At 41.1% G+C, this 24,438-nt stretch overlaps 2 protein-coding genes across 2 annotated transcripts; one reads left to right on the top strand and one right to left on the bottom strand.

The window, feature by feature from the left end:
• Positions 1-4,816: 4,816 nt before the first annotated feature.
• Positions 4,817-12,188, bottom strand: eme1 (essential meiotic structure-specific endonuclease 1). The gene is made up of 9 exons (XM_084567917.1): positions 11,987-12,188; positions 10,711-11,490; positions 10,468-10,595; positions 10,196-10,285; positions 9,304-9,422; positions 7,649-7,793; positions 6,190-6,305; positions 5,904-6,093; positions 4,817-5,575 (listed from the first exon to the last, which is right to left on the bottom strand). Exons 2-9 carry the CDS (start codon positions 11,462-11,464, stop codon positions 5,399-5,401), a joined length of 1,719 nt encoding a protein of 572 aa, XP_084424043.1. The 5' UTR covers positions 11,465-11,490; positions 11,987-12,188; the 3' UTR covers positions 4,817-5,398.
• Positions 12,189-12,471: 283 nt separating this feature from the next.
• Positions 12,472-15,755, top strand: mrpl27 (mitochondrial ribosomal protein L27). The gene is made up of 4 exons (XM_084567918.1): positions 12,472-12,675; positions 13,023-13,151; positions 14,117-14,184; positions 15,109-15,755. Exons 1-4 carry the CDS (start codon positions 12,636-12,638, stop codon positions 15,313-15,315), a joined length of 444 nt encoding a protein of 147 aa, XP_084424044.1. The 5' UTR covers positions 12,472-12,635; the 3' UTR covers positions 15,316-15,755.
• The last annotated feature ends 8,683 nt before the right edge of the window (positions 15,756-24,438 follow it).

Here is a 24,438-nt window from a genome sequence, read left to right as displayed (position 1 = left end):
GTCAAGCACCCGAGTGGGTGGGTATGTTTGGGACATTTAGGAACACTTCCTACCTTCACCATCCTTTTTCACTAACACCCATGGAGTCAACCCAACCTCAAAGAAAACAGGGAAGGAGGGGCAGCTGTCCTGGGCTACATCAAAGCTGTGTAGCTTTCACCGTAATTGCCAAGCTCTGTGACCTGAACTTAAGGTCAGCGCATCTGAAAGAAGAGCAGCATTCCTGCATGACTACACACCAACTAAACTCAACTAAATCATGTAATGCAATAATAGCTCCGGGCCAAAGATGCCAGAAGCAATTACAGATTACATTCAGTGACCATCAACAAGTGGTAGCGCACACAATCCTCTAAGGCAGTGGTTGTTTAAAGTGGGGTGCAGAGACCTTCTGGAGTGCTTAAAGGGTCAGTTCACTCAAATTGCAAAAGGAATTCCCAGTTACCTCTGGCATATCCAGTCATGCAGACAACTGGGCTTTTATTTGTCCAGTTTTTGAGACATAGACACACAATGGTGGTGTCTGTACACAATTTCACAAAGCTCTTTCACTGGATCCAGAGTCCAGGATTAAAACCAACTGCTCACATGTTTCCACATCTAGTCATGCTTCTGGCATCCTGACAAATCTTTTCCCCTCTACCTTACCTCTACTGCAGGCTTTTAAAAGCTAAAGGTTCCACTATGCATAACTTTTTTTTTTTTTTTTCAATTCGGTGCCAGGTAGGTAGAGTACAGTGTTTCCACTGAAGAGATGGCTGTGACAGCTGAAAACCTCTCAGCTGAGAATGAACCAGAATAGTACAATTGCATGTCATAATACCAAAACAGTGAGCTAAAAGACCCACATACACTCTGAGTTCAGGGAGTTCTTTAAAGTAATTCTCTGCAAGTCTGTGAAATTAATAAAATGATATTAGTTGGTTTATTATTCAAGGCATATTATTTAAGTCATGGCTTCCTGTGAATTAAATGTCTCTTTATGTAGTTTTCCATTTTATTACTGTTTTGAATTGACCTTATTTGGTGCTTTATTACTGTGTTACTTGTGTGAATGCACTACAGTGTATGTTATAGTAAAATGCAGAATATTATTATTGATTTCATTATTTTTAATAGGTATTACCTTACTTTCTGGGTATAAACTTAAATGGACCACTCTGAATGGCTACGACATCAAGAGCTTGTGATGTAAATAAACTACACTGCACACTCCAGTCAATCTAAAACCCACCTCTAAACCTCTTCTGTCCTCCTTTTCAGTCCATTTCCAGCTATGACCCTCCTGTTCCACCACAGACTGTTGTGCCTCTCAGCGTCTCTCTTCATGCGGGACCCGGGACGAGGCATGTTGCTCATCTCTTAAGCCCATTCAACAGCCCGTTACCCATCCCTCTCTTCCCCCTCTCTTTTTTTTCCCTCTGTTCCAGGCTCTCATCACTTCCTGGTCAGGTTCCATTTTTGCTAATATGGTGGAAATGAGCCGTGGGCACTGCGAAGCGAAGTGGAGCAGATTTGTGGTGGCATTTTACCACTGCGCGGCACGACAGCACAAACAAGGCGAGACGCGCACGGGAAATAGACATGGGGGAGCACGCTGACACGGAAAACACGTGCAATTCAAACGGACAGCAGTTGGAACACATGAGGGGCGAGGTGTTTCACAGCACATGGTACCTAATTAAACCAGATTAGAGGTGAGACACAGACACTGATTTTTGCATACTGTGAAAGACTCTGGTTTGGTTCTTTCTGGGGCACTGAAAGGAAAAAAGATTCAACATGAAACCATCATTAAGTATGCCCAGAACATAGCTTCTCACGATTAAAGTCAATTCCAGTATTTTCCAACATGAATCCTATTCTCTTAATGTCTGTCTGTGCTTTGGTTGATGCTAATGTTGCATTGAACCTTGTAGATGTGTTGAGTATTTAAGGTCCCAGTAAATTTTTTAAACTGAGGAGAAAATGGCAGCCTGTAAGACAGCCATTTTGCTCAGTGAAGGTGTTTTTTAGCTGACTGCAGTTCATTTACAGTAGAAAGCAATCCACAAATCAAAGTTTTCCCCCGCTCCAGTGATTCACTGAAGCGTCAACCAGTCATTTGGTGGTCTGTCTCAAACGTGAAAGACAAACTTAATCTTGAAGTCAGCGAGTTGCCAGTGCTGTTTACCGCTGCGATTATTTTTCTTTACAGGGACATTTGCCAAAAGAACGTAGTTGGCAGAGGTGGGTAGCTTTTTTTGAGTATGCAAAGTATATTTTTAAAATGATGAATGAAGAAATAGTGTCATCTAGCACTTTAGTAACACTTCAACAGTGATTCACTGATAATGTCAAGATCAGTATGAACAAAACATTAGGGATCTCAGCCTGACTGCCAGGGCCTTTCTCTATGTTTTTCTTGAATTTCCTTAAAATATAACGTCACAAACATTTGATTTGACAGGAAATTGTTAATAAGGTTTTTAGGTTAGGTGGTAAGTGGTCCCAGAAGTGTATCCACACATCTGACAGGTTTTCATGTACAATGAAGCTAAAGTGAAAGGTCAGCAAGGAAGGTCTGTCCCCTCACGTTGTTACCCTTCCTCTACGGTATGCAAGCTAATCCTGACATCATGTTTCCTCATCTGCTCCGCTTTCCCTCAATCTCAGTTTCTACACTGACTGTCATTCTTGTCCAATGAACTGTTGCCCTCCCTGTCTACGCCAATCAATCACTTTAAATGCAGTGTAAATCTGTCTGTTCTGGTCGTCTTAGGAGTATTCATCAGAAATCTTCTTCAGCCACTAGCTAACTCCATCTGCTGTACCACCAACAAGGGTCATTGACTTCGGAGAGTCCTGTATCTATCTTCCATCTTCATCTGAGCTCCATGATACTGTTGCTCTTCGGTGCCTAACCACCCAGTTACTTATCCAAAGAGTTTTGCCACTCATCCAAGTAGCTTCTTCAGTTCCGAAGGACTGGTGGGGAGTTGAGGTTTAAATAGGGATATCTGTGGGTGAAGCCCATCAAGAACTTGCTCGACTAGTGTCCGTTAACGACCAGATACTTGCATGACCAGTGTCTGTTAACCCAATTACTTGTTCACTTGAATAAAAGTTTATTCTGCACTCCCACATGATCTTTCCATATTGAAATAAGGTCCACTCTGCCTGCAATAGCACGTGCAAGATAAACAGAAAAAACTGATGCAGTAACCCAACTCAGTGTCCAGAGGTTTCCTAGCTGGACATTTTACTTTGAGTCTGCAGGTGAACAAGTTGCCAGCAAAATATCTTACCTTTCAGTAAAATAACATATTATGTGGCAACAAAGAAGCAACTCTGCCAACTGCCAATGACTCCAGCATTATAGCCTGTGGTCAGTGTCCAACCAGTAACTGTAATAGGCCCCACTACAACATATTCTATATACAGTTGAAACCAGATGTTTACATACACTGTGTTAAAAGACACATAAACCTTTTTTCCTCACTGTCTGAAGTTAAATCAGACTAAACCTCTCCTGTTTTAGGTCAGTTAGGATTACCAAAATTATTTCTATTTGCTAGATGCCACAATAATGAGAGAGAATTTGTTCTTATTACTTTTTTCAAAGTCAGAAGTTTACATACACAAAGATTACCATGTCTTTAAACAATGAAGGAAAGCCCTGATGATGATGTCATGTCTTTGGAAGCTTCTGATAGGTTAACAGACAACATTTGACTTAATTGGGGGCACACCTGTGGATGTATTGTAAGGCTACACCTCAAACACACTGCTTCCTTGTTTTACATCATGGGAAAATCAAAAGAAATCAGTGAAACGAGTCCTGTACCGACATGGGCTGAAAGGCCACTCAGCAACATAAAAAAGCCAGATTACAATTTTTTAAATGCACACAGGGACAAAGACCTTAATTTTTGGAGACATGTCCTGTGATCTGATGAAACTAAAGTGGAACTGTTTGGCCATAATGACCATTGTTACATTTTGAGGAAAAAGGGGGAAGCTTGTAAGCCTGATAACACCATCCCAACTGTGAAGTATGGGGGTGGTAGCATCATGTTGTGGGATTGTTTTGCCGCAGGAGGAACTGGTGCACTTCATAAAATAGACGGCATCATGAGGAAAGAACATTATGTGGAAATATTGAAGCAACATCTCAAGACATCAGCCAGGGAGTTAAAGCTTGGGTGCAAATGGGTCTTCCAAATGGACAATGGCCCTAAGCATACTTCCAAAGTAGTTACAAAGTGGCTTAAGGACAACAAAATCAATGTTTTGGAGTGGCCATCGCAAAGCCCCGATCTCAGTCCCATAGAAAATTTGTGGGCAGATCTGAAAAGGCGTGTGAGAGCGAGGCGGCCTACAACCCTGACTCAGTTACACAAATTCTGTCAGGAGGAATGGACCAGAATTCCAGCAGACTATTCTGAGAAGCTTGTGGAAGGATACCCAAAGCATTTGACCCAAGTCATACAGTTTAAAGGCAATGCTACCAAATACTAAGGAAATGTATGTAAACTTCTGACTTTGAAGAAAGTAATAAAAAATTCTCTAAGAAATTCTCTCTCATTACAGTGGCATTTAGAAATAGAAATAATTTTGGTCATCCTAACTGACCTAATACAGGAGAGGTTTAGTCTGATTTAACTTCAGACAGTGAGGAAAAAAGGTTTATGTGTCTTTTAACACAGTGTATGTAAACATCTGGTTTCAACTGTATGAGCTAGTTTGCATGAGGCTACATATTTTTATTAATTAACCTGAACTCTGTAAAGCTGATTAGCCTCACTGCCTCTGTCCTGTTCTCCAATATGTGCTGTGGCTGACAAGCATCTGTGCTACCCACATTAAGGTACAAATGGTTTGTCTTTGCGCTCCTTCAAGCTAAGTAAAGCTTACATGATGAAGTAACCCAAATGAGTCGTTTCACATGCTGACAAATGAGCTGTCAGCTCACCTTGGTGGAGAGGAGACCTCTCATTAGTGCGATCCTCTCTGTCTTCTTGTTAATAATTCTCATTACTGTGTTCAAAGACAAAGGCAAATCAGCAACTTTTTGACAAAAGCGTTATTCATTTAAACTAGTTTGTGTGTACACAGTCGCCGTCTTTGCAGTACATGTGATAGTATTCCCCAAAAAAGAGGTGTGGTGATGAGAGGCTACTCTGGATGTATTGGCAATCAAGATCTGAGTTCTGACTTTTATATTCTAACGGGAAGAAAAACTGCATTAAGTAAAACTGAGGTTTATTTATATATACAAGGTTTAAGTATTACTTGATAATAGTCGTCTTCAGAAACGTTATTTTCATAAAACTTTAATACAGATATGGCCTTTCAATTATCAAATTCAAAGTGGAGAACACAAACTACCATGGAGATTTGAAACACATTTCAGAGTTCAGAGGTTGGTGTCCAGAGTCTGCTCAGGATCAGAGGAGTTCATCATGAGGAAGACGCGTTTGGAAAGCTCCGGGCCAACCCTACGGGTGGTGGAGGTGACGCCTTCTCCTCTGCGGATCAGGAGGTCTGACAGCAGAGAGACCCTCTCGCGGTCAGTGTGGCACAGACTGTAAGCCTGCATACAGATGAGGGAAAATGTAGTTTTAAGAAATGAAGTGTAACATGTTGTACCCTTGGCATTTGCAACTCCATAGCAGACTCTTGTAATGGTGCAAGTTGAACATTTTTCTTTTCAAGAAATTTGCATTTGGCCTAGGGCTGTGTGACTAAAATTCAACTTGGGGGAATAAGAAGAGAGAGGTTTAGCGAAAAGAACAGAAAAGTAGTGGAGTTCATGATATTTAAGACAACTATCTTGTAGGAAAGTTGCATGTCACGTTCTGGGATATATGCTGTTGGTCGGCATGTCAGGCAGTTAATTCCAGGCCTTAGCAGCTCCGTACCTTCTTGAGAAGCTGTGGGGATGGATAAGCTGCTAAGATGGCAGCAGCCATGTCTGGACTGACTCTGTTGAACTGCTGAAGCTGTCTCTTCCACACCTGCAGCAGGCCCTTACCGGCTTTATCCACCCGCTGGCCCCCGGCCCAGTCGCTCTCCAGGTGGAAGGAAAAGCCCGTCTTCTCCCTCTCCCTCCTGAAAGCACACAAGAGAACGTGGGAAGTGACCGTTTGATCTGGCGGGGGCGGCGCTCGGCTGACCTGCGAGGAGAAAAGCGCCGAGCTCGCTCACTTGAAAGGGGCCTCCGCGATCGCTTTGGTCGCCATGGTGATGTGGTCCGAAAAATCCTTCCAGGTAGACAAGAAGCGGACGGAGACGCCGGTGTAAAGCTGGAGATGAACCACTGCCTAGTGGGATGTGGAACAGGAAAAAGGTGAGTCACTATAAAACAGTAAAACACAGTAGAAGGTAATTCTTCAGCCTCACTACAGACTCCACAAAACAATTCAACCTGTATGTTACTGCAGCCATAGATCCTTTTAATTTGTACACAGATTTGAAATATCAAACCCCTTAAGGACACTTTATTTTGAAAATCCAGTAATTAACGAGGTCTGTAGCTTTTAAGGTTTAACTTCCCCTTAATTTATATTTATTTAACATAGTTTGGTACATGGGAGCTTACATATAGTGTTTGTTCTCATCCAATAATCAGATATAATAAGATCACTCTTTATTTGAGAGTAACTGTGGATAAAAAAAAAAAGAAATTGATGGTTGTATAAAGGGAATAAAATAATAAAATGTATGACTATATTAACAGGCTTTTAAGAGATAATTAGGGCGGTTTAATGTGCTTCTAAGGGTCTACTCCCAACTTTGTCTGCAAATTTTAAGTTGATGTACTTGTAAGTCTATTCTTTTCAACCCCTCATATGAAAATTGCTTAAATATTTTGGGTTAACTGATTTATGAATTCATATTTCATCTGCATGCTGTAAAAGCACCTTAAAAATCCCGATGAGAGCCGTCCCGTAACTTCATCTCCAGTGGTACGTATTAAGGGTACATTAACTATAAAAAAAAGTTATACTTTTTATGAATATATTTTCCTCCTGGAGATGTCCTCAAAGATTGCAAAAAAGCCATTAGAATACTTTAATATAATAATGACCGTCTTAAATCCACTGAAAGTACCATACTTACATTACAACAGGTAAATTGATATCATTTAAAAAGTTAAAGTTAAAGTTCAGGCTCTACTGGAAGAAATGCAACATTATATTTGAATTATGTTTTAATTATTTTATAATTGCCTTAGAATGAGTCCTATTAAAATCCATAAACTGGCTCATTAATTGTACCTTTAAGATGCCTTCAAAATATCTGAATTAAATTATTAGAGATGGGAAAATGGAAATGTAAGGAAAACGGATTACTGATGCATCTTTTAAGAAATCATAATACAATTACAATACTGTTTAGTTTTATTTTCATTGTGTCATAGTTGCAATATAGACCACTGATAAAGGATAAATATAGTATATAATAATGTATATTGTTTTATATATAAGAATAGTAAAGGAATAAAGGTTAATTTTATTCATTTTTCCCCCACTGCCACTACAAAACTATTACATTTATTATATAGTGGATTTCTGAGCGCGAAAATTAAAGGAATTCTGTTTATATTTATATAAAATCCCACTGTCCTGTCTGCCTTGACCGACTGACTGACCGACCAACCTACCTCCTCTACTTCCACACGGGACACTTCAGGTAGCGCCTCAGCCCCTCCATTCCTCCCTCTCTTCTTCCCTTTCCCTCTCCCTCTCCCGGTCTCCTCACCCGCGACGGCGTCTCGAAACCTCTTCTGGTTTTGTGACTTGTGCGACCTGGGGACAGAAAGCTTACATTCAGGACGCCCTCCACCGGCTCCCGCTCCATTTCTCCCTCTTCGCAGATATTTCCCACAGTTTCCAGCCGAGTTGTGCCACACTCTGACACTGATAGGAGACACACTTCCAGACGGTGGATGTATTTACGCTAGCTTACACGGTATCTGAGTGGCATTCCTTGTCTGTGTGTAACATTTCACTGAGGCCTGTACTTCACACTGTTGTTCACATTCCCACTGGGAGCCACTTGTGTCCTCTGGCTTCTCAGTTTTCACTGTCGGTACGGGTGCTTGAGTGCAGACTGACGGCCACAAATGGCAAATTTAACCATTTAAAATTACATCTATGACACATTAGTGTGAATATGTGAAGTGGTCCAAATATTCTGAACCCATTGTCAATTACTGTAGAGAGGACTCCTTCAGTTATATATATATATATATATCTAAATATTAAAACAGTATAAACCAGTTTTGGATAAATAGTTCCTTTCATTCAGATCATTTATGACAATTCCAGCATATGAAAACTATTTCCTATCTTTGTACAGTGCAAGCACAATATAAGCAGGTTCTCAAGGCATCACCTTGGACTATGGTTGGGGCCATTAGTTTTTATTTGGACATCAGAAATTTACATAGACTTAACGAGCACATCAACTGTGAAACTATAAAAGGATCCATAAAAGATCAATGATATCGGGCAAAGCCGCGCTGTTTGGATAATAGTGACACCAAATTATCTGAGCGTGGAAGTGTTTTTAACCATAGATGACAAAAGATGGGGTTGTTTGCTGACCGTAAAAATGCTGTAACCGAGGTAAATATAGACTATAGCAGGGTAAAGAGGCTTTAAATGGTAGTCAATGATATATTTTTGTCTTAGGTTGAACAAATTACCTACCAGTATGCATTCTTTAAACCTTTTCTGTGTGAGAGCAGTAATAGTATGAAATACACCAATCAGGCATAACATTATGACCACCTTCCTAATATTGTGTAGGTCTCCCTTGTTGTGACAGTTGTGACTCATCAGAGAATGGACATGGGCCTTCTGAGGGTGTCCTGTGGTGTCTGGTAACAGAATGTTGTTAGTGGGGGCCTTTGGGTCCTATGGGTTGAGGGGAGGGGCCTCTGTGGATCATCCCACAGATACTTGATCAGTTTGGGATCTAGTGAATTTGGAGGCCAGGTCAACACCTTGTGCTGTTCTTCATGTTTTTTTTTTGAGTTGTTCCTAAAGCGTTTTTGGGTGTGTGTCTGTGTCAGGCTGCATCCTGCTGGGGATGACTGCTGCCATGAAGGAGTGTCATTGCTATGGGGTGGGGGTGTCTGGTCTGGTCTAGGTGGGTGCTACATGTCTAAGTAACATCCACATGAATGCCAGGTCGAGAGGTTTTCCAGCAGAACACTGAATTGTGACAAGATGTTATGTACTTCTTCTGTCAGTGGTCATAATGTTGTAATGTTCTTTAAGTGTTCTACAATTCCAGATTCAGTTTCCCTACCTAAAGTACTTCTCCAGCTCGATGACTGCCAGACTGAGGATCTTGCCTGGGTGTCTCCTCTGCTGCTCCTGGACCCAGGACGTCAGCGTGGGACAGTCTGACCTGCCAAGCCTCACCTCCTGGGTTGGGCAGGGAAGAGACAAAGTTAAGAAAACAAAAACATAAACTCAAAAAATAACTGCAGTGATGTACAGTATGAAGCTACTGCAGAAAAATGCTACTTTTCCAACAAGAACACCGATCAAGTGATATTCAGTGCAGCTTTCCATTTGACTATCAATCAAAACTCCATTCATTTTGAATATTAGACATGTATAATGTACTTGTACACAAAGCTTGACGCATTGCTCTGTGACATGCATCTCCACTGTTGGACAGAAACTACTAACAATCATATGAGCAAGCCAAAATATTTAACTGTGCTGCCATAACTTTAAAGATGTATTATGAGTAGCAGGTGAGGGTTTTACTGCTCAGTATAGCTGTAGATTCCTTAGATTGCAGGTAACTGAATAAGACATTTAAGTAGTGTCCAGCATCAGTATCCCTACTGCTGCGTATATGATGTGGTGTTGTTTGTTTGAACAAGATATATGATGTATAGGATATTTGCTTGTTGATATTAAATATAATGAGTGTAAACTGAATTATTTTATTCATTCATACGCTCATTTGTGGGAGCCTGTCATTTTAATTAACATACTTCCGCTCATTACTGTCATCTAATGTAATTTTGTGCTCAGCTCTAAGCTTGGCCTTTTGCCCTCCGTTGTTATTAAAATTCCCCCTTATTTCCATCGAAGTCGTTAACAATTCATGTGGCTCCATTTAAAGTCGGATTGATGTGTTAATGACGCAGGTAAACCTCCGCAATCCATAAGCCCCGACAAACCTGGATGTAGCTGTGGATCAGAGTGATGAAGTCGTCCACAGTCATCTGCATCACGACGTGGGCCTCTGGTACACACACTCCTTCATCTGGCTGAGGCGCAGAGGGGGCAGTAATTGGTATTATTGTGCATTTTTACTAAACGAGTGCTCATGAAAATTCTTTTCATATGTTTACGGCGGAAACAGAAAGGCATCGCAGCTAATTGAACGGGCGCATATTCAGGCTTCCACTTGAATACAACAGGGCAATGGGAGAACGGCGTGTCTTATCACCTGAGCGCAGGGAGCTCTCCTCATCCAGCTCACACTGCGTGGGAGAGGTTGTTTCTCGATGGCACAGCTGCAGCCCAGGGCCTGCAGAGATGCCAGCAGAGTCCCGCCTCCTTCCAGCTGCAAGAGAGCTGCAAACACAAACACAGCCAGCAAAATAATTGATTAAAATGAGGCCGTCAAAGCAGAAGACGAAAATCAAGGTGACTACGCATTGGCAGGTATTATTTAAAGTTTTGTTCTTACCTGGATCCACAGCCGCCACCATATGCTTAATACACTCCTCTGGCTTCAGGGCCTTGGCAGCCTCTGCCAGAAGTTTCCTCTCTGCTTTCTGTCTCTCTTGTTCCTGCCTGAGCGCCTCCTTGTCCTGCTGATGTCTCTCCTTGGCCTGCCTCCTCCTCAAAGCCTCCTCCCTGGAGGCTTGGATCTCCTCCACCGTTCGTTTGGCAGGTTTCCTCTTGGCAGGAGAGCTGTCTGCACTCCCCGCGCCGGAGAAAGGCTTCTGAGGCAGCTGAGGGAGATCCTCGGGCTCCTCTGGGACACCTGAGGCCCCGCGGCCGACTGTTCTCACGTCACGCGAGCCGAGAGGCCGATCTGACTGAGAAAAGCCATTCTGCCGAGAGACCTGTGAGTTGGCCAGATTGGATGGTAAATACTGTTCAGCGATTTTCCCGTTAGCGACGGCGGAGGAGGCACTAATCACATTGTCTCTCCTCTGTTTGAGCCTCTCCGCCAGAGGGATATAAGGTGCGTCTTCATCAGAATCGCTGCTGATCATCAAGACATCAGTTGTTCCCGGACATACATCTGCTTTACCCTTCCCTGGGGAGGAGATGGCTGCCTGTTCTGCATCAGAGTCATCCAAGGTAAACAAGTCCGGCTTCTCTGCATCATCTCTCCTCTGGGAGGCTTGGTCAAGGTGTCGACCAGGCTGGAGGAAGTCGAACACAGGCAGCTCCTCGTCTAGGTCACTGGTGGAGTCACTGTAGCTGCCCATGATCTACCATGATCAGGCAAATTAGTCTACATGACATAAGACACGAGAATTATAACAGGACCAGCAATCAACAATCAGCTACTACCCACAAAGGTGCCTTTTCCACTGGTGGCAGAAACCACACCAGGCTTCAGACAGAAATCTTACAATTTAATATCTCTTACAGGACTGGCAAGTAAATAGATAATCTAACAGGTCGTGGACTATGTTAATCACAAATTATAGGCGTTTTAGTAAATTCGGCATGGACACAATCCACCAAGCAGAACGTTATTGATTGCTTTATCAAATGTGTATATAAATTGCAGCAACGTTATGTCGAAACAGAGTTCTCCGATAAAAATAAATTAACTTTTTAAGTGAGATTTTGCATAGCAGTCATGTTCGATTAAAAGGTATTGAGAGGCGAAAAAAACAAGCGTACGCCAAGTAATGAAGGAATGCTAGCACCAGGCTAACACAACATGTAACATAGAAACAGACGTAGCAGACGTCAGATTAGCTGGAGGTAGCTTCACTCACTCTTTCCTTTGAAATCTCGCCCTCCGTCGTTGAGTTAATCAAGAAGCAGGATGATTCAAGTAGGGGATAGCAACTTGCACTAACTTTCAGCTATAGCCGGCAATTGTTTATTTGCATATACGAACACCATGATGAGTTGTGCACTACATGAGATCCCACACAATTTGATTTCCCCGGGTTGTACGGTAATGTTGCATTCACAGGTTAAGGGGTTAACTGGCTTTTCCCTCACACTTCCGCTGCCCTACGGTGATCTGTCCACATTTACCAGCATAACTCAAGAGTTTGTTTTACAAGAAAAATTATAATAATGTTCAAAACTAATAAAGTGTCAACATGTTTGGGTGCAGAATGAATGTATTATATGAGTTTGGAACGCGACGTTGTGTTGTTGTTGTGAAAAAGTTCGGGCATTTTAAAATATGTTTAGTGGCATTTAATTTATTGGTATTAATTTAACGTATTTGTATTTAGGTTGCATAAGCATTACACTCGGGTCATTTAATCACACACCTGGAGCTTAAATGCAGAGTTTTCGGTTAGTGTTTTATGTTTGGGGACGGTGTATAGACATTTCCTTAGGATCCTGAATGCGGCAAAAGGATCCGGATGCGACGCAAGGGATATTACGTAGGCTACAACGTTCAAGATGGCAGCGCTGGCGTCCTTGATGCTAAAGTCCAGAGCAGGTATCTAATATCGAAATTAATATTTTAAAAACATATATAATTGTATTGACAGCTTTTGTGACAATGTAAATATTAGAGTTATCTGTTATGTGGGCGTACGCTTGCGTTGAATGGTCATTTCAAGCAAGGCATGCTGCATGCTAACTCAGCTAGCTAGCTTTTCTGTGTACAAGCACTGAATGTCATGGGCACTTACATGATGCAGGTTTAAACATTACTGAACATTTCGTCATTTCCTGAATATTAAGGACATGTGTGACACATCTCTCTTTTTAAATGTAAAACTAAAGCTGGGTTTACAGCATATGTTGCTCCACCTGAACATATGTCGGTGCTGCTGGTTTCAGGTCTGTTGGCCCCTGGTCAGTCCTGTCTGCTGGACTCACTGAGGTTTGCATCCAAAAAGTCTGGTGGTAGCAGCAAGAACGTCGGAGGAAAGAGCCCTGGCCGGAGATATGGTTTCAAGAAACACGAAGGTAACTTTGCACTGCCCTCCCAGCAGGTCAAAGTTTTCACTTGTCCTGTGAAATTTTAACATGTACCTGAGGTACTGGCGTGAATTGCAGTACATACTGTCCACTTAGTGATGCAGTTAGACAAGGAGTCAAAACTGAAGTTTATACCGGTGAAGCTTCCTGCAGCTCTTGAGTCTGTAGATCCTATAGAGCCACAGTTGTCAGATTAATAGAAAACACACTGCGTAATAGGTTAATGTAGGTCTCCTGACAGTTTAAATGTCTTTTCATAGTGGTATTTGCGTCCAAGCAGGCCTGTACGTTGGTGTAACATGTTTCCATCTGCAAGAACATTTTACCTAATATCTGAATTCACCTTTTGCTGATAAAATGCAAGAAAAGGAAAAAGAAAACTACAAAAAAATACTTAAGAAGGCAGTGTTCTGGGCAGGGTTAGACAAAAAAATGTATACCTTACTGAGGAGGATGTGAGAACTTACTGACATACACAGTCTAAACTAGGGATACCTCATCAATACCATAATCAGTTTTCTTTGTGGAAAACAAAAAAAGTAGTGCTAAACTGCTTTCACCACAAACACCACAAAACCAACTGTTCTATTATCTGTCAGAACACAATCTGGATGTATATGATGAAAATGTCATGAAATTATGCTACGATGCGGCAGCGCATGTACTGCACTGTTGTGAACATGTGCAACTCAGATAGCTTCTTCCTCTCCTTAAAGCACCTTACAGTCAAGTGTAACGTCATGTTGTCAGCGGGAGCACCATTGATAATCTTAGAGGCATACAAATCTGATCAATCGCAAAAATTGGAACCGGTTTTTAATAACCACCTTTACTCCAGACTCCATTAAAATCACAGATCAGGGCAGGTAAAAAAAAAAATCCCCCCACCTTAGAGAAATCTATCCCATTCGGAGCTGAAGTCAAGAATTTTTGTCTTTTCTTCTGTTTACAAGGTGACTTTGTCCATGTTGGTAACATCCTTGCAACACAGAGGCAGATGAGGTACCACCCGGGCGCACACGTAAGTTTAACTTTCTCAGTCCAGGAATGTTGATGTGATGGGATTTCAGCCGTAAATGTACACAGTCATCGTGTCAGGTCTAGTCTAGCTAGTTTATTCTAAATGTACAAACAGAAACAAACTTCAGTCATCTGGTAGAGCAGGAGCAAAGCAAGAAAAAGCCCCTAATGAGGATCAGCACGTTTAATGTTAATTGTTTAAAATGCTGGTTTATCAGCAATAAAATTGCTTACGTTTAATTTCTTTTAAAAGGGTCAGAATAGGTATTACAGTGCCAAGACATTTTGTGTTGGCACCTACACATCCCAGTCTATATAAACATACACTAGTGTCTCTTCATGCTTGCTGTGTTGACAGACATAACTAACTTATCAAAGACTAAATCTGATATTTTTACACAAGATTATTTTATTAATTGTATAAGTACACAATATTATAATAGTAAGTGTTGGGGTTTTTTCTTCAATCAACCTTTTATTTAAGTGAATTAAAATGTGTTTTCATACCTAGATGTACCCAGATACACCTGGTGTTAGGATGTGACCTGACAAATGCTCAACAGATCTCTGCATTTACACCTGGTATTAAAATGTGCTAGTTCTCTTGTTTGTGGCGTGGTTTGGTTTGATCTCAGCTGAATTGAACAGCTTTTGCTAGAGTAAGCAGGAAGAGGCAGATTGTACAGATTACATTTCCACCTTCTGAGATCTGATTACGGTGTGAACCTTACCTCCGCCAGATGAGGTCCGACTGATTCGATCACGTCACAGTGTGTTGTGCATGCATTTCTCATCCTGTGTCCAGACACGCGTCACACGTTAGAACCAGGTCTAACAGACTTGAAGTGGAATCTGTGTTGTACTGGCAACCAGTAAACAAAAGGGGTGTAATAGGTTCAGTCTGGTGTCCTTCCTTGTCCTTAAGGTGGGGATGGGAACCAACAACACGCTCTTTGCTCTGGAGGATGGCCACGTCAGGTTCACTAAGGAGGTCTACATCCCACCACCCCGCAGCCACGAGGCCTTCCGAGTCATCACCAAGCTGCCCAGAGGAGCCGTGCTCTACAAGACTTTCATCAACGTCCTCCCAGTCAAACAGGAGGGCAAGTTCAAACTGGTGGACATGGTCTAAAAGGGACTGCACTGGAACGACATTGATGACTGTGGTATTGTTGCGTGAGGAGGATTTGCTTTGACTGACGCTGACTCTTCATCTCTCCTGGGCCTCCTGTCTCTGAGCTACAAAATTATGTGACTCTCAAAGTTGGACTAATTAAACCGGAGTTCAGCTTTTACTCCCACAGGAATTTACAGTTTATTTACAAAAGATATCTTCAGTGAAGGTTTTACTCGTTTTGCCCGTTGTTGCGTTCAGCATGGATCCTTTTTATCAAAAAAGAAAAGGTGTGACTCCTGTATTTAATAATAATGCCCTTCTGATATAGCTCCATTATGTTGGAAGTGATGTTATTCATTACAGTTATTGTTCACTGACCTGCTTCCTCAGTTTAACACAAGGAACTGAGCACCGAGCAACAATAATGAATATGATATCTATTAAAGTTTTCTATGTAAAAGTACATTCATGACTTCGGTTTTGTGTCAATAGAGTTATCAAGTGTTTATAATAGTATTCATTCAGTGCTGAAAGGGACGGAAAACCATTTGTTGACTTTTTACTTTTGTGTAGCCACCTCAGTGAGCTGAAGGGAGCTTACGTTTCCTGGAAAAACACCAGATGACTGTTATTGGATGCTAAGATCTGGCATGTGAAAAACAATGAGTACATTCTAAGAAAATGGTTGGCTTTACCAACACATTTGAATGAGCAAATACACCTGGACCCCGTCAAAGCGATAAGATAATCTAAAACAAAGAACACATGAGTTTAACATTTATTTGTCCCTCTAGTAATTAAATAACAAACCACATATCATAGCAATTAATCCTATTAATTTGGGATCTGTGGTTCCAGAATGGGTGTAAATTATTAGAGCCTCCTCAGGGAGAGATGAGTGGAACCTGTATTATTTAAACCTCTGACATTAGGAGTCAAAAACTAGATCCACGTCTTAACCATTGTTGTTTCTGTCCTCTTTTCCATATTCCATCGACTCCCTGTATCACAGACACAGTGCTGACATCTAAAGATGTGGATGCCTAAGAACCTGCCAAGGGATTCCAAGTTTAATACATCATCCCACTGAAAGAAAAATCATCACATCCTCCTAAAAGAACATTTAAAGAAAAACTTTGCAAATACACATGGCTGGCAAAGACCAGACCTTTTGGAATCATTTGGTCTGGATAGACAAATCAAAGGAGGCATAGTGGTGTGGTGGTTAGCACTGACGGTTCTGTGGTCGAATCCATCTGCCGACTGGGGCCTTCCTGTGTGGAGTCTGTATGTTCTCCCTTTGTCTGCAGAAAATTAATGAATGACTAGACGAATCAAAGGTGGAGATAAAAGACAGTGGACTTTTGAACTGGATGATGACCCCCGAAAAACACCAGCCCAGAATAAAATCCCCCTAAAATACTGTGTTGGGGAAGTAACCTCGCAGATTTCTACTGCTTAATAAAAACATCTCTTCTATGGTTTTTAAGTGTTATACCCAAAACCCACCACAAGATGTTGTACATGTACTGCGGCGTTATCGGTTTGTTTTGATTGTGGCATGCGTCAGAGATTTGCATCTACATCTCACACATAGTATCGCTGTCCTGTGGAATACAGGGAGTCCTATGGGTTTTAGACAGAATAATAATTGTTTTTATTTGTTTGAATTTGCCAGTATGTAACTGAACATGCACACAGATATAGAAATTGCTGTAACTCCTTTAACCAGTTCAGATTGATACCTGATGTGTAGTGTGGCAGTGCAAGCTTAAGAAATCTTAGCTTATGCTAATTAATTGTGTCATCAAGATAAAGGCAGCAAAGAAGGTCATCAGAGTGACTCTAGTTATTATATAATGAAAGGTGACAGGAAATGCAACCAGGTCAAAGTTTCCAGGTCAGTTTAGCTTTTAGTTTGTTTGTTCATATTCAGCGTCTAAAAATATTAGACACAGTAGCACTCTGGGCTGTTAGGAGATTCCAAAGCCCCAAACCAACCACGTCATATCACATCTTATATAAATCCTACACTGCTATGGGATCTCCACACTTGGAGATTTTGTCCTAACATGAGTCTTTCCTGCCTGAGTGGTGCGAGCTTATCAGCAAGATGTTTTGTTTTTGAAACAGCTTTCGGGAATGATTTGGAGATAAACGGGGACAGCTGTATTTCAGAGGCTGGTGGTATGCAGAGGGAGTGTGGGTAACGCCTGGTACAATGAATGGGAGTTGGAATGCTGAGCAAATGATGGATGTGAGTAGACATGCTGGTCTAATTCTTATGGATCTTTGTGGATCATTGTGGACTCCGGGGCCTGATTGGTTAAACTGAGAAATATTCTTAATAGCCACAAGTTTAACCTTTTGTACTTGTAATGTAATGTCGTTCTTGGCTGGCTATTGTATGATGTCTTGGCTCCAGGTCCAGGTCAGTATCAGTCCAGTTGATATTCAATAGATGCACAAACACCAACGCAATAGTTTCAGAGTGTAGTTAAGCTCTCCTAGGTTTGTGTTTTCTGTGGTTAGTGTTTGATCTGGGTTAAAGAGTAACCCTGTACTTTCCCTTTCGAATGCTGGTAACAGTCATGGGTGAACTCAGAAGAGTCACAGATCAATGCCTGACCTTGCCAAACTTTGCAAACAGCCAATGTGCTTTGAAACTGGTTGTTTGACAACACGAGCAAAAGGTCACAACACAGTTTTTACAAGGAATCTATCTATCCAGGTGAATTTTGGTACCGATATTCTTCGTGCCCAGAGGATGAACAATGATGGTGATTCTTTTATCCTACTGTCTTCAATGATGCACTGTTTTTGTACCTAGTGCCACTTTGAGGATGTGGTTTTGTGCAATAGCTATTGATGCATTGAAATTGACAATGCATCAATTATGATGACCAATGTTCTTCTTAGTCAGGTCAAAACTAGGCTGGAAGTTAAACCAACTTTCCCAACTTCAAAGATTTTCTGGCAGAAAGTTGGTCTGGAGTTGGTCTGTTGGGAACTGATTATGCTCCAGCAAAGATCTACTGGGCCAATCAAATTGTTTGGGCGACTTTAGTAATTGAGACATACACCATATCTGATTGGCGTGGAGTTGAATTTGTTTACAGCAAAACTTAAAGGACAAACGGTTCACAGTGATTAAGGCATTTGTGAATGCTTTGATCGCTCAATGACACATACTTCATTGCTCTGATTGGTTGTAGGACCGTCCAATTCAACGCAGAGGTAACTTTTTTCTCTGTATTGCTTGAAACACTCCCCATAAGGGAATCCAAATGGAGTGTTACCAGACTCCAGGACCGGTCAAAACATGAAGTTGTCCAGTACTTATGACCAATTACTTCCAAAACTCCTGGCAAATTAGTAAATGTTGCTAACATAGCCAACTGATGAATGTGGTACACATTTCATCCGCAAAATATCTCCATGTTAACCTATCAGTTCTGTGCACGTTGGCAGGCAGTTGTAAACAAAAAGCTCTTCAGCACTGCCTCTTACAGATCGAGTTATACTCCCGTAATGAATCCACAAAGAGCCTACTACATAGCCTAGGGGTGTCCCATGCCATTGGAAGCATTTATATTTGGTATATGTGGCATTTATATTTCTGAGTCATACTGTAGTCATGCCATTAAAGCCCTTGTAGGATTCTAGTCAACTGCATCGAGTTGCTCTGTGTGTTTTAAATAACGCCGATTGGCACTGAGTTCCTCATGTTAGAGTTGGAGCTAAGTCACTTTCAATGAAAAGATGAAGATGTCTGAGTAGATGGCATGTAGGAAGCAGAAGGAGGGTGCTGGTCCACTGAGAGACATAGGTGAGGAAATCATTTTGGACTAGTCCTGATTTAGTCTGGTTTGGAAATGCGCTTTGGGAGTCTTAATTAATTTCTCTCAAAAAATGCCTTTGACTTATCAAAGAGCCAAAAATCTTTTTACTATTTTGTATGATTTAACTGAAAACTGTGGTTGTCCAAAATATCCGCTCGCTCTTTAGAACACTGTAGTTGTAGTAGTTTCCTGTGAAGATCTAGATGTTTTGGGGAGGTTCTTGTTGAACATTTCATTTAATTGGTATAAAATCTGTTACATTTGCATAAAAAGCTTACGTACAAAAATGTCCAGAAGAGTCTCCATCAATCAACCCTTTGAAAAGTCCTCTTATTATACCATTCTTGGAAAAACACAAAGTGAAACATGCCAGTAACTGAATAGACAACACAGGGATGTGTCATTCTCAGCTCTGAGGAGTGTACAGCTTGAGTCAGAGTCATTAACATGAGAATACCCCAAGAATCACAGAGATCAATCAACAGCTTTGCTTCAAAGCACAAACATTCCCTTCCCGAAACGCTTTTCTTGTCCCTGATGGCGTCACTCCCTTGGCTGTAGCTACAGAAATCACCCTTGTCCTCGTGCTGTGGCTTGGCAACGAACTGTACAACCATCAGAGAGACCGAAACCTGAAGGTTTAGGGGGGAGACACTCTCTGGGGCGCTGTGGAGGGCTGATAAGGATTGTGTGCACCTTCTCTGAGGTTTGAGCAGTCATCCTGGCTGTTCATTGACAGGTGAACGTCCAGAGGCTGAACACCTACATGTGAAAACTCAAAGGACTGGCGTAAGGTTTCTTCATATGTTGGTGGAGGCTAGAATAGAATGTGAAAAACAAAGCATCATGGGAAATGTTAGAATTTTCCTCTGTGTCACAGCTCTGATTTGTTTAAGCAATTTAAACAAGTCAGGTTTTGTACTCGTTGCTAGATTTTACTGCAATTTGGGGGAACAATAAACCTGTTAGATCTAAGCAGGAACCACAAAGAACTCGTGCTTTACCGTCCTATATATTTAGCTCTCTAACTACATCTTTGAAAAGAAGTGTGGTGTAGATTGACAAAGCTTTATAGGCTTCAGGCTTCATCAAACAGACGGGGTCAGTTTTGACCTGGGAGGACAAATGTTGCATAGTCAACATTAAGTCAATACGAGTGTACCTTCCTGTTGTCCTCTGGATCAAATTTGACCCATTTTTGAATGTGTTTATATCACATAATGCTGTATAAATGTGGTCTACTGCCCATTAATTCCAAAAATAAGTACAACATATAGCCAACTAATTAGTTAAGGAGAAGTTTTTGTTGTTTTGGGGGGTTAGTCGGAGACTAGTCCAACTGTTGGGTTTCTCCGTTTACGTATATTTATTATTTATTGGTGTACAACTGCTACTTTCTGGGGCAATAAAATCGCCAGGTTTGGCGTCATTGTCTGTCCGTCAACCTTAAACCTGTGCTAACCTGCTATATTTGTCAAGCCACAGTCCAGATCAGGGGTGTCAAACTCATTTTAGTTCGGGGGCCACATACGGCCCAATTTGATCTAAAGCGGGCCAGGCTACCTGTTACGCCCGGCTTTACTCTAAGCTAGGCTCACTGCCTCCTGACTCTGACTGTCTGGGTGTTGGCTTTTTCTCATCTCACTATTGGAAAGGAAATAAGTGTTGGATTAATCCCTTTAAATGCTTTTGAGCCAAGGTGAAGTGCAGTAAATGTCACTTAGGCGGCTATAACTGGAATAGAATAGGATCTTTCGCTGCTCACCTCATCATGGCAACCGTCGAGGCCAAAGCGCTGAGCAATCATGTTGTGGATCTGTCTCTGCCTGTCCTTCTTACGAACGCTCTCATAGGAGGGCAGTCGCGGTAGGGGTCCTTCCAAGTGGTAGTCACTGGGCTTCCCGATAATGAACAGCCTTCTGGGAAGCTGGATTACACACACGCACAAACAGAAACAAATTAATTAGAAATGTAATAGTCTGGCAGCTTCACGAAAGATGCATTCCAACACAACTGCCAGCATCAGTAGTTATCTGCTCTGATTACAGAAACTTCTTACTTGTGGTACAATAACTCCCTGGTTCAAGGCTGCACTGCTTCCATCATGGGCGATGCCGATCAAAGAATGCCTGCTGCTGTATTGAGGAAGATCTTCCTGGGAAGTGATTTAACATAACAGTCGATTCAATTGCATGTCTTCTTCTACTACAGACGCTGTCTATTTCATACTTTGTGATTTGTGTGTACTTCAACATTACAACAATTCATAATATTCAGTATTTTAAACCAGATATTATAGTTTTGCATGAGGTTTATAACTGCCATATACGTTAAACATAGGATGTAAGCTTAATGTGTTTGTCAGTTGTGGACATCTTGAGTCTCTAGTAGTTTAGTCATACAATCTTTTTGATGGATTTGTGTCTCTTTGAGATTGGTACACATGTTTTTGTGGTTGTTTTGAGTGTCTTCCAGTCACTGTGCATCTCTTTTTGATTGATTTGTGTTTCTTTGAGGTTGGTACACATTTTTGTGGTTGTTTTGAGTGTCTTCTGGTCACTGTACATCTCTTTTTGATGGATTTGAAGTTAGTACACATGTCTTTGTGGTTGTTTTGAGTCTCTTTTAGTCATACTTCTTCTTTTTGGATTGATTTATGTCCCTTTGTGGTTGGTTTGAGTGTCTTTTGGTCACTGTACATCTCCTTTTGATGGATTTGAAGTTGGTACGCATGTCTTTGTGATTGTTTTTAGTGTCTTTCGGTCATTGTGCATCTCTTTTGAATGGATTTGTCTCTCTTTTTGGTTGTTACGCATGTCTGTGTGGTTATTTTGAGTCTCTTTTAGTCATGCTTCTTCTTTTTGGATTGATTTCTGTCTCTTTATAGTTGTCTTGAGTGTCTTTCAGTCACTGTGCATCTCTTTTGGATGGAATTGTGTCTCTTTGTGGTTGATTTGTATCTCCTTGGGTTGTTTTGAGGTTGGTTGTGGTACTGTAGCGTCTCTGTAGTGGTTTTATAGTGTATATTTTGAGTCGTTTTGCATCTCCTTATGGTCCACATAACTTCAAACTCATAAGAGGCCCTGGCCCCTGGGCCCTTCCATGTTATTCCCTCCAAGCTAATTTCTAGTTCTTGTTGATGCTATATTGATATTTCTAAATTGTGTTTTTGTGTTAACTGGATGTCCGCATTTTAACCAACACTTAAAAGCTTCTCCAAACATAATCTAATTCTAAAGTGTCATTCCAGTAAATCCTCATTAAGGAGCTGATGTAGCTGAAGTCTGATGTGTCTCTGTGCTCGCCGTAGCAGATGGTAGCTCTTACCGTATAGTCCTGGGTTCTGAATCTGCAGCAGAGAGGATCTTTTCTGTAGAGGACCACCACCAGCATCAGCACCACTAAACAAAACGCTATACAGGACACTGAGATGGAGGAGAGAGGGAGGAAATGGCACACTGTCACTTTTCAGCAAGAAAAGCGCGTTTCTTAAGCAAACTATGTACAATATAGTCCATGTGGTGGACATACAGACGGAAACCATGTGGCTCAGCCTCTCAGTACCAGTAAAGCCAAGGCTAACATAAGTCTTGCTTCTTACAAAGACCTTTACATACTTACAATTGTAGTATACTGTATCTTGGTAAAAGCTGGATCCTTGACCAGCCAAACCTGATCAAACATTAATCCTTCCCATAATGGAGGTGACTCTTATTAATCTGCAACCTGCTGCCATTTTTGGAGCTTCCAGAGTGTGTCACATTGAAGGAAGAGACTAGCGAGTATTGGTATAATAAAAATGGTAGACTGGCTATTCAAAAGTATCAATGCCACTTAGTGACATTATGAACAGGCAAAAGTAAACGAGTTTTTCAAATCTAAGTATTATAATCATTAGCTTATTATTTAATTCATAAGCTTTCAGAACATTCTTTAAAAAAAAATAATTAAAACTATAAACCAGAGAGCCATGGTGTGTGTTGCTTTTGTCAGTATATTCACATTTGACAAGTTACAATGTCTTTTTGCCGGTTTAGCTTTAAAGGCAGATTTAAACTAACTTAATTTTATTAAAGTGTCATTTAATTTCCTTCAACCAACTAACTGATCTTGTTGTCAACAGGAAGCTGTACATGTTTTATAAGTCCAAGTAGCATCAACCCCTCAACTCCAAACTGGTTTCACCTGATCCGTGTTTGTTCGCCGGGGGTCCACAAACCTCCTCCTTCCTACACTGTGAATGTTTGGACAGTATGTTCAACACTGATTTAAACATAACTTTATTTCATCTTGGCCCCGTATCCTGTGCTAACATATTACCCCTAAATACTAGAATCTACCTTCTTCTTCCACAAATTATTGCTGATGCATAAGTTAAATAAAAATGCTTCTATACTCTAAGAAACAAAATGAAAAAGAGCGGGACTCACCTGAAGCCACGATAACGGTGAACAGCTCCGGCGCCATGGCAGGAGTCTCTCTCAAATAACCTTTTATTCCTTTTTTTCAGTCAGTATTCCTGCCCGGCACACATCACGTACGGGTTTCAAATCGATCTGTTCTTTGCATCTGAAGCAGAAGAAAACAGCTGACTCTTTGTATTGTTTTTTTTTCTAACTTCCTCTGAAACCTCTGAACACTGTGCGAGCACAGACCCTCTTGGACTGACCAGAAGGTAAATATTAACACCATATCAGGACAGAGGTTGACTTTTCAGCCTCCCTTAATCTGGGTAAAGAAAAAAAAAGGAAAAAAAAAAAAAAAAAACAGGCTTTGTAAAGATGAGTCTTGTGCAAACTCTACTGGGCACTAATGGAGATGCAAGGCACAGTGGGCTGATGTAGACAAGATATACTATAATACGACAAATTACTGGGATCCCTGCTACACACAGTACTTTAGCATACAGTAGTACATCATCAGATATTGTATTGTCGATCAGGTGGGACATTTGTACTGTAGGTTTTGTCAGGATTTGCTGATCATGATTTCAACATGTACGCAGGCAGATAAATGATGGAAGAAGCATTTAGTCTCCTATTTTTATCCGAAGTTAGATAAAAGTACGTTACCTTATAGTGAAAGTAAAAAAGCAATTAAGTTAGTAAACTGTATATTAAGTATCAAAAGAAAAATAATCCGCAGCAGAAGGTTTAGATTATACTGAATGTTATGCAGTATTATTTGATTATAGATTATTATTGTAGATTTATTAACAAGTATTTATTCAAGTAAATGATTAAAATATGACCTATCCAAGGTCCCCCCAGCAACGCCGCAACCCTCCAAAAAAATG

This window comes from Chelon labrosus, assembly GCF_963514085.1.
Source record: "Chelon labrosus genome assembly, chromosome: 19".
In the NCBI taxonomy this organism is placed as follows: Eukaryota; Metazoa; Chordata; class Actinopteri; order Mugiliformes; family Mugilidae; genus Chelon; species Chelon labrosus.
Note: the sequence above shows the minus strand (reverse complement) of the source record. Positions and strands in the feature narration are given on the sequence as shown.

Coding starts and splice junctions, on each gene's coding strand:
- eme1 (XM_084567917.1), bottom strand. CDS start 11,464: ATGGGCAGCTACAGTGACTCCACCAGTGACCTAGACGAGGAGCTGCCT. Junction 6,094..6,189: donor ATCGCGGAGGCCCCTTTCAA/GTGAGCGAGCTC, acceptor GTGTGCTTTCAG/GAGGGAGAGGGAGAAGACGG. Junction 5,576..5,903: donor CCCCACAGCTTCTCAAGAAG/GTACGGAGCTGC, acceptor ATCTGTATGCAG/GCTTACAGTCTGTGCCACAC.
- mrpl27 (XM_084567918.1), top strand. CDS start 12,636: ATGGCAGCGCTGGCGTCCTTGATGCTAAAGTCCAGAGCAG. Junction 12,676..13,022: donor GATGCTAAAGTCCAGAGCAG/GTATCTAATATC, acceptor TGCTGGTTTCAG/GTCTGTTGGCCCCTGGTCAG. Junction 13,152..14,116: donor TGGTTTCAAGAAACACGAAG/GTAACTTTGCAC, acceptor TCTGTTTACAAG/GTGACTTTGTCCATGTTGGT.